The 15,096-nt window shown below is 48.1% G+C and overlaps 2 protein-coding genes across 2 annotated transcripts in view; one reads left to right on the top strand and one right to left on the bottom strand.

The window, feature by feature from the left end:
• Positions 1 to 10,573: 10,573 nt before the first annotated feature.
• On the bottom strand, positions 10,574 to 14,952 carry RTL5 (retrotransposon Gag like 5). The gene is made up of 2 exons (XM_008053714.1): positions 11,624 to 14,952; positions 10,574 to 11,154 (listed from the first exon to the last, which is right to left on the bottom strand). Exon 1 carries the CDS (start codon positions 14,950 to 14,952, stop codon positions 13,243 to 13,245), a length of 1,710 nt encoding a protein of 569 aa, XP_008051905.1. The 3' UTR covers positions 10,574 to 11,154; positions 11,624 to 13,242.
• A 114-nt stretch (positions 14,953 to 15,066) lies between these two features.
• The window catches only part of NHSL2 (NHS like 2), a 13,667-nt gene continuing 13,637 nt past the window's right edge, over positions 15,067 to 15,096 (top strand). The window contains exon 1 of the mRNA XM_008053715.1: positions 15,067 to 15,091. Within this exon, the coding sequence (XP_008051906.1) occupies positions 15,067 to 15,091 (25 nt within the window). The remainder of the gene's footprint in view (positions 15,092 to 15,096) is intronic.

The following is a 15,096-nucleotide window of genomic DNA, read 5'->3' as shown; positions in this document are numbered from 1 at the left end:
GCAGCCTCGACCTGCTGGGCTCCGGTGGTCCTTCCGCCTCAGCCTTCCAAGTAGCCGGAACTACAGGCACGCGCTACCATACCCGGCTAATTTTTAAATTATTATTATTTATTGTAGAGACGAGTTCTCACCAAGTTACCCGGGTGGGTCTCGAACCACGGGCTCAGGCAATCCACTCGCCTCGGCCCCCCAAAGCCCTGGGATTACAGGCTGAGCCACAGCTTTTCATTTTCTTAATGACATTTTTGCAACACAAAAGTTTTTAATTTGATGAAGTCAAATTTGTCTATTTTTTCTTTTGTTGTTTGTGCTATTTGTGTCATATCTAAGAAATCATTGCCTAATCTAAGATACTGAAGATTTACACCTATATTTCCTTCTAAGCTTTATACTTTTACCTGTTACATGTAGGTCGTGGATTCATTTTGAGTTTAATTTTGTATGTGCGTGAGACTGAATTCCAACTGCATTCTTTTGCATTTGGATATTCAGTTGTCCCAATACCATTTGTTGACAAGTTTATTCTTTTCCCCACTGAATGAGACTGGTACGCTTGTAAAAAATCAGTTGGCCATACATAGATGTATGGGTTTATTTCTGGACTCTGAATTCTATTCCACTGGTCTATTTCTTTATGTTAGCAACACACTCTTTTGATTACTATAGCTCTGTAGAAAATTTTGAAATTGGGAAGTGTGAGCTCTCCCACTCTGTTCTTTTTCAAGATTGTTTTGCCTCTTGAATTCATGGTCCCCTGAATTCTGAATTTCCATATGGATTTTAGGATAAGCTTGTCAATTTCTACAAAGAAGTGAGCTGGAATTTTGATAGAGATTGCATTGAATCTGTAGATCAATTTGAGGAGTATTGTAGTGTTAACAATATTAAGTATTTTGATCTATGAACCTGGAATGTCTTTTCATATTTAATTTTTTTATCATGTTTCATGGTCCTCAGCTACAAGTTTTGTACCCCTTTTGTTAAATTTCTTAGTATGTGTTTTATTCTTTTGATGATATTGTAAATGGAATCATTTTCTTAATTTTACTGCAGATTATTCATTGCACGTGTATAGAAATACAATTTTTATATTTATTTCATTGCCTGCAACCTTATTGAACACGCTTGTTTTCTAATAGTTTTTTGTTGTTGTTTAAAAAAAGAAACAAGCTGGTCTCGGTGGCTCAGCCTGTAATCCTGCACCTTTGGGAAGCTGAGGTGAGTGGATTGCCTGAGCCCGCGGGTTCGAGACCTGCCTAGGCAGGCGAGACCTCATCTCTACAATAAAATCAAAAAATCAGCCGGGTGTGATAGCGCATGCCTGTAATTCCGGCTACTCAGAAGGCTGAGGCGGAAGGATCTCCGGAGCCCAGCAGGTCGAGGCTGCAGTAGCCGGGAGCGGCCACTGCACTCTAGTCTGGGAGACAGAGTGAGACTCCAACTCAAAAAATAAAAAATAAATAAATAAATAAGTAATAAAAAAAGAAACGAGGTCTCACTATGTTGTCAGGCTGGTCTTGAACTCCTGGCCTCAAGCAGTCCTCCCATCTCAGCCTCCCAAAGTGCTGAGATTACAGGCATGAGTCACTGTACCTGGTCTTTTGGGGTTTTTTTGTTTTGTTTCGTTTAGAGACGTCTAATAGTTTTTTAGCGGATTCCTTAGGATTTTCTATGTACAAGATTATATCATCTTTGCATATATAGTCTACTTTTCCCTTCCAATTTGTATGCCTTTTATTTCTTTTTCTTGTCTGATCACTGTGGCTAGAACCTCCAGGACAATGTTGAATACAAACAGTGAACGTGGACACCCTTGTCTTGTTCCTGATCTTGGAGGGAAAGCATTCGGTGTTTCAACATTAAGTATGATGTTACCATGAATTTTTTATATATGCCTTTTGCCAGGTTGAGGAAGTTCCCTTCTATTCTAGTTTGTTGAGTGCTTTTATTGTGAAAGGGTATTGGATTTTATCAAATTCTTTTTCTGTGTCTATTAAGATGATCAAGTATTTATTTTTATTCTACTGATAAGATGTATTACATTCATTGATTTCAGATATTAAAACAACCTTGCATATCTGGGATAAATTTCATTTGGTCATGGTGTGTGATCTTTTTTGCATGTTGCAGGATTTGTTTACTAATATTTTGCTGAGGATTTTGCATTCACAATCATAAGAGATATTGGTTTGTAGTTTTCTTGTGATGTTTTGTCAGTTTTGGTGACAGAGTAATACTGGCCTCATAGAAAGAGTTGAGAGGTATTACCTCCTCTTCTATATTTTGAAAGACGTTGTGAACATTGGCATTAATTCTTCTTTAAATGTCTGGTAGAGCCAGGCTCGGTGGCTCAGCCTGTAATCCTGTGCCTTTGGGAGGCTGAGGTGAGTGGATTGCCTGAGCCCGCAGGGGGTTCGAGACCCGCCTGGGTAGCTAGACCTCATCTCTACAATAAATCAAAAAATCAGCCGGGTGTGGTAGCGCATGCCTGTAATTCCAGTGACTTGGAAGGCTGAGGTGGAAGGATCACCGGAGCCCAGCAGGTCGAGGCTGCGGTGGCCGGGAGCAGCCACTGCACTCCAGTCTGGGCGACCAGAGTGAGACTCCAACTCAAAAAAAAAAAATGTTTGGTAGAATTTGTCGAGAAAGCCATCTGCGTCTCGGTTTTTCTTTGTGGAGAGTTTTGATTATTAATTCAGTCTCTTTGCTTGTTATATGTTTATTTGGAGTTTCTATTTCTTCTTCAGTTATTTTCAATAGCTTGTATCTTTTAACGAATTTAGGCATTTCATCCAAATTGTCTAATTTATTATCATACAGTTGTTCATAGTATTACTTTATAATTTTGTTTCTGTAAGATTGATTGTGTTTCCTCATTTGCTTCTGATTTTAGTAATTGGGTTCTTCTCTCTTTTATTCTTGGTCAGTGTAGCTAACTAAGGTTCTTTTGAATTCCTATTTGGCCCTCAACTTCTTTCTGCCCATGTCTGGGAGTCTTGGCCAATCTAAGAACATACATATATGTCTTCTATAGTCAAGAAAATCAGTATTCTCTACCTTCCTGCAAGCGGTGCTCTCAGCTGAACCCCAAAGCATACTGTTCTGTTCTCTCTGCTAACTGAGGCAGCTTCATTCTGAACCAATGACTGTGGTACATAAGGCTATCATAATTCCACCCTAGCACTGTGGAAATTAAACTGCAACCTTCTTAGTATATGGCCAGCAACCAAGTATTGTTCATTTCTGGCTAAACATGAGGACCTGGGGAAGAGCAGAAGGCTTCAGGCTCTGGCCAGTTGAGACCCACAAGCAAGGCATTGTGGGTAGGCTTGGAGCCTGGTCTTCATAAGCATGGCTCACGTTGAGTCTTGAATGGGAACAAAGGCCAGTTAGAAAAGCAGAGGCCTACTGCTGTTCTCTCCATATGTCTCCTTGTTCATGGCACCCAGGACTATCCTGCCCTGGTTGGCAGAAACTCAACTGACAGGTGGTAAAGTCAGAAAGTGAGGAAAAAGCGTTTGTGATTTTGGGCAAGTGCCAATTCTGACTGTTGTTCTGATCTGCCTGGCCCTGTAGGTCATTTTTCCCCTTCTCTCTACAAGCCTGGCTGGGGTGCTAGGGTAGGAGCATTCATTAGTTCAGAAAACGTCTTAGAGACACATGTCCACTTTAAGATTACTTCCAGACTAATGGAAAATCTGTGTGTGCAAGCAGGTTCCCATTTGTATTTATTTATTTATGTATTTATTTGGAGTTATTTGTTTGTTGATTGAGCCGGAGTCTCACTCTGTTGCCCAGAGTGGAGTGAAGTGGCACAATCATAGCCACCGCAGCCTTGATCTGCTGGGCTTAGGCGATCCTTCTACCTCAGTCTTCCAAGTAACTGGGACTACAGGCATGCACCACTACACCCGGCTAATTTTTTTATTTCTTGTAGAGACAAGGTCTTGCCATGTTGCCCAGGCTGGTCTCAAACCCCTGGCTTCAGGCAATCCTCTTGCCTTGGCCTCCCAAAGTGCTGGGATTATAGGCATGAACCATCGCACCCAGCCAGGTCCCCATTTTAAAACGGAGCAAAACCCACCAACATTTCCCTGGTAAAGAAGTGGCAACAAATCAACTCTTAGGGATGGGTGTGCGGTGAGCTTGAAACTCAAACCAATTGTGACAGCCTCAACCCCACGCTGAGCTGCTGACTCAGGACCAAGAGGAAGAGGGAACTGCCAGACTTCACGATTTCTGTAAACAGTTCTTGAAAGAGAAACTACACACTTGTCTTTCTGCCAGCCCCCAGCTTGTCCCTGGAGCTGACAGGGCAACCATTGTCTTTTCTCTGACACCCTACTTCAAGGGTTTCTTCACTTGAGTTCTGTAGACCTCCGACGGGTGTGTGGAGAGAATTTAGGGAGGGTCTATGAACTCGAATGGAAAGATTATTTGATCTTTCTCCACTAACCTCAAACAGAAATTTAGCATTTCCTTGAATTAGGAATATAAGCAAACCACAGTAGTATTAGCAGTATCTGTGACTTTATCACCAACAGAAACCACAAATATTTTCATATCACATTACAATTATTGTACCTCAAATATCACTTATGCTCATCACCACTTCAAAATTTCTAGTCTATAGACTTGCCAGTAAAAATTGTGATTTAATACATTATTAAAGTAGTAATGCAACTAGATCACAAAATTTAAAAATGTTTTAAAACTATTTCAGTGTGATTAGTTTCCTTTGTGATTCTATGTATTTTATTTTATGCACTTGAAAACATCCTGAGAAGGGGACCAGAAGTTCCATCAAACTGCTAGAGGGGTCCATGACCTACAAAAGATGAAGAGCCTGCCCTGTAGCATGGAGAGCTCCTGCTCCTTGGGCCTCACTTCTGAGCCACAGAACTTTGCCTGTCTTACTAGAGGGTTCAAAAGCACTTGCATGCTAGCGCTGTGACACTGGACAGGTGAAATTGTCTGTGCCTAGTTTCTTAATCTGCAAAAAAGGGGATAATAACACTCCCTACTTTATAAGGTTGTTGTGATGATTCAATGGTTTAAGAAATATGAAGCACTTAGTGCCCAACACAAAGTAACCGCTAGCAAATTTTAGCTATTTTAATTGTTATTGCTGGTCATATCAATGACCCTGTTAATATAGGCTATTATTATCTCCATTTTTAGAAAAAGGAAACTGCCTAGAGAAGTGAAATGACCAGCTCAAGGGTACACAGCAAGGGAGTGGCAGAGCCAGGGTCCAAAGCCATGTCTGTGTGACTCTCAAGCCCAGTGGCACCAATGACAGCAGGTGATTTGCCCCCAAAAGGATGATCAACTGGGAAAAAACAACCATTTCTACAAGCTCCTGCTTTTTCTCCCCACACTTGTCCCTACCATCCACACAACCATTTTTATCTGGGGAGGCTCCCAGCTCCACTTGCATACCATGATCCCTCAGCTAAGTCTTAGGGGGCAGTCCTCCTTCCAAAGGCCACTGCAAATGTAGCCTTCATCTGCGAGGGAGACTAGTCCATGTTCTCACACTGACCAGTGGCCTTGCAGCAACTAACTCACATTGGCGTTGTGGACCAGCCTCTGCTCCCAAGTGGAACTCAAGCCTCACAGACCAGTGGGGTTAAGGGCAGAGGGTTGTGGAGGAACTCAGAAGGGTGGGAGCTTGTCTGGGGAATGGAGGCAGTTTTGTGGAGGAAATGGTCTTGGAGCTGAGGAGAAGATTGCCAGGTGGAGTGGGGCAAGAATGTTTAAGGCAGAGGGAATGGGGTATGCAAAGGCCCAGAGGCATAAATGGGCTTGGTATGTAAGGAAAATAAGAAAGTTATTCAGGATGTCTGGAGTTTGGGCTGAGTAGAAGAGGGAAGAAGAATAGCATGAGCAGATGAGACAACATAGGTGGCTTGTGAACAGATAGTGAAGAGTGCCAGAATCAGGTCCACAAGTCTTCCCATGAAGAAGGAAAGCCATTGAAGAGTTTGTATAAGAGCAACAAGAGCAGATCTGTGAGTTCAAAGGCCCGTGGCTCCCACCCCTAGGTATGTGGAAAGGTGGACTGATTAGAAGAGGTAGAGACTGGAGGCTGGCTAGACCAGCAGGGAGGCTACTTCAGTAGTCCAGGTGAGAGATGAGGATGGGTCGAACCGGGGGTGAAGAAGTCTGGAATTTCTGGACACTCTCTCTGACCTGCCCCAAATCTAACAGGTCTCATCTCTCCATGGTAAGAAGTGAAGAAGACTGAAATTGTTGGGGCACTTCCCTTTACACGTTTGGTTGTATGTATGTTGGGGAGTGTCCTACAAGGCAAGGCTCACCCGGGCCAGGGGGCCTTCATCATGAATTCACATGCTAGCACCTTCTGCTTTAGTCTCTTTCTCACATTAACAGCCCACTGCAAGAGCAGAATAAAAAGCCAGAGCTCTACTTTCCAACACACACACCACCCCTACCCCCATCAGGAGAGTTGCAGAGGTGAGGGGCCCCAGATCTACCCTTATGTGTGGCAGGCAGGAAGGGAAGAGGGGATGCAGGGAGCAGGTCAGGGCCTGCTCTCTGTGAAAGGAAATATCCACCCTCCTAAGCCTTTAAGAGACTGTTTTCTTCCAAGTAAGTCCCGCTGTTACCAGGGCAACCGAGAGCCCTGGGCTTTGTGTTTCTGCCTTTGGAGTCCCTGGGGAGAAGTGGCCTGCTGAGCTTTCGCTGTCTGAGCAGGATGCAGGAAGTGCTGGCCGGAGGTGGAGCCCACCCCTCCGCTCATTTGGGGATAATCTCTTTCCTTGTTAATGCCTGTCCTTATCCCCTGGAGGAGTCCACTCCCACCCCCACCCTGGGAGCCAGTTCTGGTAATCAAGGGTACAGGCTTTGGCTCCAGTGGATCTGATCTCTGGGTCAGACTTCTGCACCTACCTTGTGACACATCTCTTCCAGGTGGCAGTTGTCCAAGAGGGTGAGCTCACATCAGATCATAGTACATACTGGGGGATCATTTTTCTCACTGTTTCCTGATCACTTACTATGTGCTGGAACTGGATCTCCAGATTGGTTCTTGCTCTGGAGAGCTCTATGGGAAGGTTCAGAACCAAACTGGCCGTTAAATGTCAACTGGGCTAGTTAGTACCCAAGGCTCTGTTCTGCACAGGGCCGGGCTAGGTTGAGTGTTAAAATTGCTCGGGGAGCTTATTAGAAAGAGAAATTTCTGGAAATTCTGATTCCCTCAGCTGGAAAGTAGAGGTTAGAGGGTGGAGGATAGAGATTAAGAGCATGGGTTCTGAATGTCAAACTACTGGGGTTCACAGTCGAAATTGGCCAATGGGGCAGGTGACCTTGAGCCTCTTGCCTGGCATCTCGGACACTGGTTTCCTCACTTACAGAATGAATGATGGGAACAGCCAAGCCTGCTTCACAAGCAGCATGATTTTCTCCATCTTCCTCTACTCCTTGAGGAGAGGGTTTTTAGGACCCTCACCATCCTTGTCACCCTTCTATGACCCCTTCTCCCTCCTGCTTTTTTTCTTTAATTCTGGTGTTTTCTTACTCACGCCATGCAATAGGGCTTCCATGAGTGCAACCTGGCCCCCTTCTGCTGAGCAGCCAGGACTCTACGTGGGACCTGCCCATCTCTAGGATCCCCCATTGCTGTGGCAGCAGCCTAGGAAAGCATGCACATGCCTGACAGCCACGTCAGTCTGCCGATTCAGACCAAGCCCCCATCAACTCACATCCTCAAATTTTCTTTTATTTTTTTGAGTTGGAGTCTCACTTTGTCGCTCAGACTGGAGTGCAGTGGCCACTCCCAGCCATCGCAGCCTCGACCTGCTGGGCTCCGGCGATCCTCCCGCCTCAGCCTTCTAAGTAGCCGGAACTACAGGCGCACGCTACTGCGCCTGGCTAATTTTTTATTTGACGAGGTCTCGCCAAGTTGCCTGGGTGGGTCTCAAACCCGCGAGCTCAGGCAATTCACTCACCTCAGCCTCCCAAAGTGCTGGGATTACAGGCTGAGCCACCAAGCCCGGCCAGATTTTCTTTTCATGAGCTGCTTCTTATTGTTTTTAAATTTTTTATTTTGAAAATGTGGGGTACAATTCAGGGTTAGGTATACAAATGGTCATTATGCATGTTTCCATGAGCTTCTTCTAAGTCATGACTCCCCTCACTCAGGCTTCTGCAGTTGCTTTTCTGAAGCTGACTGCAAGACCTCACACCAGCCCCTAGTAAATGTCATTTCAGTATATCCTTCCAGGTTAAGGAGATTGTTTTGGCTCCTGATTCCATCCTATAGTCTTCCAAGCTTCATGCCACCTGCAGACGCCCTTAGTAGGTTGCCTCCAGGTCTCTATCCAGAGACTCATTTATTCATTCATTTCTTCATTTATGTACAACTAGAGTTGAGAGCCTACTGTGTACTAAGTCATGTGCTGTGCCCCAGAGACTCAACAGTGACTAGACAGATAAGGAAGCCATAGCCTGAAAGGGGATGGGACTTATGCAAGATAGCATATAGTCAGTGGCAGGGCTGAATTGGAATCCAGGGTTCTTTTCCCTCCCCCCACAACTTCCGGCTGTAGGGTTGAGACATGGCCCTACTTCTCTTACTTTCCCCCACCTGCTCTATTTGGCCTTTATACAACCTGAACAAATTCACCCCTACCTGTGATGCCATGAGAAACCCCAGGGGTGCTGGAGACCTTGTCTGATCCCCAAAGCATAACCAGGAGCCCCAGTGCTCACTGATGAAGCCTGCAGCCCCATAACCCTGTCCCTCCCCAAATGAGGCAGTCAGCCACATACTCATCACTGCCACTAGCCTTCCTTACTCAGCATGCTCTTCCCTGCAGGGCAGAACTGCCACCCGACTGAGTCCCCCAGAGCCTCCAGAGATAGTGCACCTGAGGTGTACTTTGTTGCTTTGGCAAAGACCCAGAATCCAGTCAGGTTGAGGCTTGAGTGTGTCAGGATCCTCTCCTGGAAGACAGCATGGTGTATTAGTTGAGAGAGTATGGGTTTGGGAGTCACAGACCCAGAGTTTCCCCACGGAACCTAGATTCAGGTCCCTCAGCTCTAAAAGTAGAAACCATTACCTGCCTCACTGAATTGTTGTGGCAATGAAATGAGATGATGTTGGCGAAAGTGCCTAGCATGTGGTCAGAAACACAATGGTTTCCTCCTTCCCTCCCTTCCTTTCTCTTAAAGGGGTGAGGCAAATATGGCTCTGAAACCAGGTTTTGTTTCTCCACTGAAATCCTGCAAGCTGGGGCGGTAGGACAATGCAGAACCAGGAGACTAGCCTGGTCTGTAAGGCAGTAGGGCCCTCAGAGTGGGGACAGAGAGGGGCTAAGTGTCCCCAGAGCTAATGGACAACTGCAGAGCTCTGAAGGAGCCACTCACTAGCTGTTACCATGGGCCAGTGACTTCTCTCTAAGACTCAGTGTCCTCATTTTTAAGACGAGGGTAAGAATAGTGCCTGCCCCCGGTATTATTATCAGGATGAAATAAGATAATGGTTGTGAAGTGCCTGGCATGGCACTAGTAACTAGTAGGGGCTCAATGAGCATTTCCACTCACTTCCCCAGGAAAAAAATAATGTCCAACTCATGCTGGGAAGTCTGGGCAAATCCCACAGTGGGATTCAGTTTCTTTTGACCCCACAGTCTGTGAGTAGTGAAGTCTTGCTGGGAGGGCCTCTACAGGGACTGCGCTGAGGACTGGGGTTTCAAAATCTTCCCTGGCCAGCTCATTGGCATCCCATAGCGTCACCTAGTGCCAGCAAGTGGAAGTGCCTTCCCTGCCCACCCTGGCTGGCCTCCCTCCCTTCAAAGTCCTAAAGGGGTGCGTTCGTGCCTGTGCATGTGCGTTTTGGGGGGAAGGGGCACTATACAAGGTCTCGCCCAGTGTCCTGGGCTGGTCTCAAACCCGCAGTCTCAGGCCGTACACTCACCTCGGACTCCAAGGGGCCGGTATGGCAGGCTGAGCCCCTAAGCTCAGCCTGTGGTTGTGGTGGTTGTGGTTGGTATAGGTAGGACTGGCCACCCATACTCCTAGTAAGTAGAGAACTAATGCTATTTTTTTTTTTTTGAGTTGGAGTCTCACTCTGTCACCCAGACTGGAGTGCAGTGGCCGCTCCCGGCCACCGCAGCCTCGACCTGCTGGGCTCCGGCGATACTTCCACCTCAGCCTTCCAAGTAGCTGGAACTACAGGAGTGCACTACCACGCCCAGCTAATTTTTGATTTATTGTAGACATGAGGTCTCGCCAAGTTGCCCAGGTGGGTCTCGAACCCATGGGCTAAGGCAGTCCACTCACCTCGGCCTCCCGAAGTGCTGGGATTACAGGCTGAGCCACCGAGCCCGGCCTAATACTATTTTTCAAGATGCCCACTGCTTTCACTTCCCTCCCAACAGTTTCTGCCATCCACAAATGCATAGGACTGTAGGCAGGTCCCTTGAGCCTCGCTGGGGCTTAGTTTCCTCATCTAAGGATTTCAAGACTTCAGGCTGGTGTTAATTGAGGTAGGAAGCCTTGGCAGTACCCCATGCCTATGCCTGCTTAGTAATGGAGAGACACAATCTTTACACACCCTTTATGTTTTTATTGAGGAGAGAAAGCTTTAGCATACAGAGCAATTTCTTATCTTCACAACACAGTAATGCAACAATAATACAGTAACACATTTATTTCAAACAAGTTTCCTTCCAAGCTTCTGGGAATCCTTGGGCTGCCATCATACCCCTCTGCATGCATCCCCTCCCCCCACCCTCTTTCAACCCAAGAAAGTGCCCAAAGCCCATAGTTCCTCTTACAGCTCTTGTGGCTGTTACATCACAACAAATATTGAAGATCTGGGAAATGGGGAAAGAGGGTCAGAGGGAAGCCCAAGCCCCTCCTGCCCACAGGGCACGGGAAACCAGCTCACTGCTCATCCACTCTATCCCTAGCTGAGTCTCCAAGGGTTCAGGGTGAGAAGCGCCATGGAAACAGGCAGGGCCTGTGCTGTGGGCTCCCTGGAAATGGGGGTGCAAGGCACCTGTCCTTCACACTCCTCCACAGGTACATGAAGCAGCAGGGCCAGCAAGTTGACCATAAGCAAACGAGTCCACAGCCTCGAATAACAGCAGTTCTCCTTCTGGAACGTTCTCGTGAGGAAATGAGCTGAAAGACAACATTTTTCTTTACAAGGTTGTTTACTCCTGCCTTGGTGGGGATGAGGAAAATCAGACAATTGAAATGCCAAAAAAATCAGGAGAATGCTTAAATAAAGTATGCAGTATGCATGACTGCACAGGTGGTAGCCATTTTAAATCCTGCTGAGCAAATGCTAGCAGGATGATCTCAGCTTTGAGAAGACACAGCAAGAACACACTAGAAAGTCAACAAAGCTAATAGTGCTTGTGTCTGTGTGGTAGGACTCTGAATGTTTTGGGGGGGGTTGTCTTTATGGTTTCCTCTGTTTTCCAAGTTTTCATAATGATTATGTGTTACTTTCCTCTTTGGAGAGGGAGAACTTTTTAAACAGTAACAACAGGCTACAGGAACCCAACTCCACTGATTCCTGAGACTGAGAAACAAAAGCCATAAACAAAAGGGCATCTTACCTCCCACTGATGAAAAAAGATCTCACCAGAAACCAGCCAGAGGACTGAGTTTCTCTGTGACTCCTCTTCCTCCAGCTCCTTCCTTTGGCTTCCCGTCCCCAAATCATCAGGCTGGGCTGAGGTCATCTGTCAGACTCCGGTGAGGAGCAGAGGTTAAATTTACTGTTTTCTTCCCTCTGTCTGGCCACAGTCATCGGCTGCACTTGCCCAGCTGCCACGTACTATGCAGAAAGTCCAGTGTCCAGAGGCAGCTCAGGCCAGCAGTGGATTTGGCTGGCGTTTTGTGGCCAGAACTGACATAGTAAATGTGTGTTTTTCACTGCAGAAGCAGTGTTTTCTGGACCCAAGCAAGCAGCAAGTCTCTTTATAAGGGCACCAGGGTTTGTACCCAAAAGTCTCAGGAGTTCCTAGGCTGCCACCCTCTTAAGCCTCACTGACTAATCAAAGCACAGCAGCAGGTCAGGGGTTGACTCCCATGTGAGAGACATGAAGGTGTCTCACCTGCAAGGTTGCAGTGGGTGCAGTCTCTGTGGAGCCAACTTTCCTCTCTTGACTCCAAACTAAGGAATCCTTGAATTGAAGGGCGTTAAAGAACAAGCCGTGGGTCCTCTCTCTCTTTGGCTGTCCAGGAAGGAAAGGCCAGGTAGGCCTCCTTCACAACCCCAAAGATGGAAAGTCCCCTGTAAAAACCTTAGACTGAGGGCTGCAGTCCAAGGCCTGGCAGGGCGAGGAGACCACAGTCCTTAATCACTCCTTGCAATGACAGACTAAGGTGTTGCTACTTCTTTCTCCTCCTGCACCCCCACCCCCAACTGCCTATTCTTTAGGCACCATCAAGGAAAGGGGTAGAGCCTGCAGCGTTGAACACTGTCCACCAGGGATGCCTAGGAGGGCAGTGTGGTGAGAGGAGAGGGCCCAGTTTGGCAGGCCAGTCCAATGCCCTGATACAGGAGTCTGTACTAAGGTAAACCCAAGTGCTGGAAGTGAAACCAGCTTGCACAGTTAGTCAAAGACAAAGTCAGTCAAATTGTCCATCTGACATGTGGCTTTGCATACTCTCACTAGGCGAGATATAGGGTTCTCTTCTAGGCCCTTCTGCTGGAGGCATGGCATGAAACAAGTATAGGTTTCTAGGGACATTTGTTGATACCATCCTGCTCATCATTGATTATGTCTAGTAACTGGCCTCAGTGACTTTAGGAGTTCAGTGTAGCCTGTCCTCATGATCATTGGGGCAGATCCGTGAGGCATTGGGTGAAGTCCTGGTGAGCCAGTCAAAGGATAAAACTGTGGAACATGGGCGAATAAATGCAGGAGAGGTGAGGATTAGGAACAACTAAAGGGAAATACAAGAGGGTGACCAGTTCAATTATGGGAACAGTCCAGAAACCTGCTCTCCAGCAGAATACATGCCGAGAGGTCAGCTATTGCTGATCCCTCCTTTCCCAGGTGGTCCTGGTTGAGCACATGTTACTTTCGTCACAGCTGCAAGATGGTGGAGTTCTGCAGGTCTTCTTCAGGTTCTGCAGATCTGAACTCCCTGAAGTGCTGGTCAGCAGATCAGATGGGGCAGGTGTGGCAGCAATAGCAGGGGCAGGGGATACAGAAGAAGGGTGTGTTCCAGGTGGCCATCTGGCCCCAGTACTTACACACGGATTCGGCCACGAGCAGCTCGGTGGCCCCCCTGTCTCGGAGTGAGGCGGAACAGCACCGGGGGGCGTCTTCGAATTTGGCGTTGCCCCAAGCGACTTGCGCGACGAATCAGGGGTGGCGAACTGTAGAATGGTGAATTGGTACCTGGAAGGCCCTCCAGAAGAGGGACTCGATTCTGGTTCCTCCGTCTGCCAGGCTGTATTATGGGAGGCGATGTGCCCAGGAAATTTTCGGCATGGTAGCCACTTGTGGGGCCAGAAGTCTGGGATGAAGCATGGCCAAAGGTTGGCTCCATCTCCATCAGCTCGTCTAGATCACCATCTTGGGCCGCATCCTGGGACTCCCCCTCCACCTCACCATAGGTCTCCTCTGTCTCTTGCTCCTGCTCTGGCTCCGACTTTGGCTCCTGCTCTGGTTTCTGGCCCCCATCCTCATCTTCATCTTCTTCCTCATCCTCATTATCTTCTTGATTCTTATTTTTCTTCCTTGTCTCCTCCTCCTCTTTCTGTTTCATCTCCTCTCCCTCTTCCTCCTTCTTCCTCATCTCTTCTTCTTTCTTCATCTCCTCCTCCTCCATCTTACTCGTCTCTTGCTGAAAAGCCCTCACGCTCCTCCGCTGGTCCTTCGGGTAAAACCTGCGCTTGCGTGCTTCTTGCTCTTCATCCTCACTGTAGTACTCTTCATCTTCACTTTCATCATCATTAGGGCTAGGAGCAAAAGGGAAGAAGATATTGCGAACCCCAGGGAGTGGGATTGGCTTGGGGACGCGCACTTTTCTTTCTATCTCCACACATTCGAGAATCAGCTCATCCAGGTCAGCCATTTCAGTTGACCATAAGAGCTCCTTACGGAAGAATTCCGACAGGCCTTTGAGGAATTGGTTTTGGAGGCGGCAGTCATCCCAAGACAAGAATTGGGCCAGGAACTGAAAAGCATCTGCATAGCTGCCGAGAGTACAGTCTCCCTGCTTGAGCTTGCGGATGGCCTTTTTAGCCACACGTGGGGGGATGGGGCCACAGAATTCCTTACGAATTTCATCCAGGAAGCGCGGGAAGTTGGCATGCAGGGGGCTTCCTTCCTGGGTGACCGAGATGGCCCAGTCCTTGGCTTCGCCAGTGAAAAAGGAGACCAGAAAGGCCACCCGCTCGGCGCCCCCGGGGAAATGATCCTCATGGTCGGCTATGAAGGTTTCTAGCTGCATCAGGAATTCGGCCAGGTAGACCGGGTCGCCTGAAAAGGGCTCTATCTCAGGCCGCTCCAACGGCGGCTGAGGGGGCTGCGGGGGCGGCTCCTTTGACGCAGGCGGGGGCAGCGCCGGTGAGGACGGGCTGGGCAGCAGAGGAGGGTCGGTGGGCCCGTCAGGGGTGCTGCAGTCCTGGATCACGTTAATCAAAAGATCATCCGAGACATACTCGGGCTCCGTGCGCGGGGGAGGCCAGCACAAGAAGGGCAGTTCTCCCTCCGGAACGGCGTCGATCTCACTGAGCGGGAACTCAAAGTTCTCCTCTGCAAGGACGGGCACTATGGGCACTGGCCAGCGGATGTAGCTCGAGACATTGCCCCGCAAGGAATTAACCTCGGCCAGAGCTCTTCCGAGCTGAAGGCCTAAATTGGCATTCTCCCCGCGAAGGACATTTAATTCTTCGCGCAGGGCTACATTCGCCATGCGGAGGCTGTTGAGATTTCCTGCCGCCTCGGACATCTCGACTAGCTCAGGGGCCCTGGGCGGGCGGGGCGCTACGAGCCGCGGGGTGGGGAGGGAGGCCGAAGTGCGGCGGCGGGGCGCGGGAGAGGCCGGGCCACACCCACCGGGGCGATGGCTGGGGGCAGAGGGCCCCGTGGTTCG

This window comes from Carlito syrichta, unplaced genomic scaffold (assembly GCF_000164805.1).
Source record: "Carlito syrichta isolate Samal-C Ts95f unplaced genomic scaffold, Tarsius_syrichta-2.0.1 Scaffold288392, whole genome shotgun sequence".
NCBI classification, from domain to species: Eukaryota; Metazoa; Chordata; class Mammalia; order Primates; family Tarsiidae; genus Carlito; species Carlito syrichta.
Note: the sequence above shows the minus strand (reverse complement) of the source record. Positions and strands in the feature narration are given on the sequence as shown.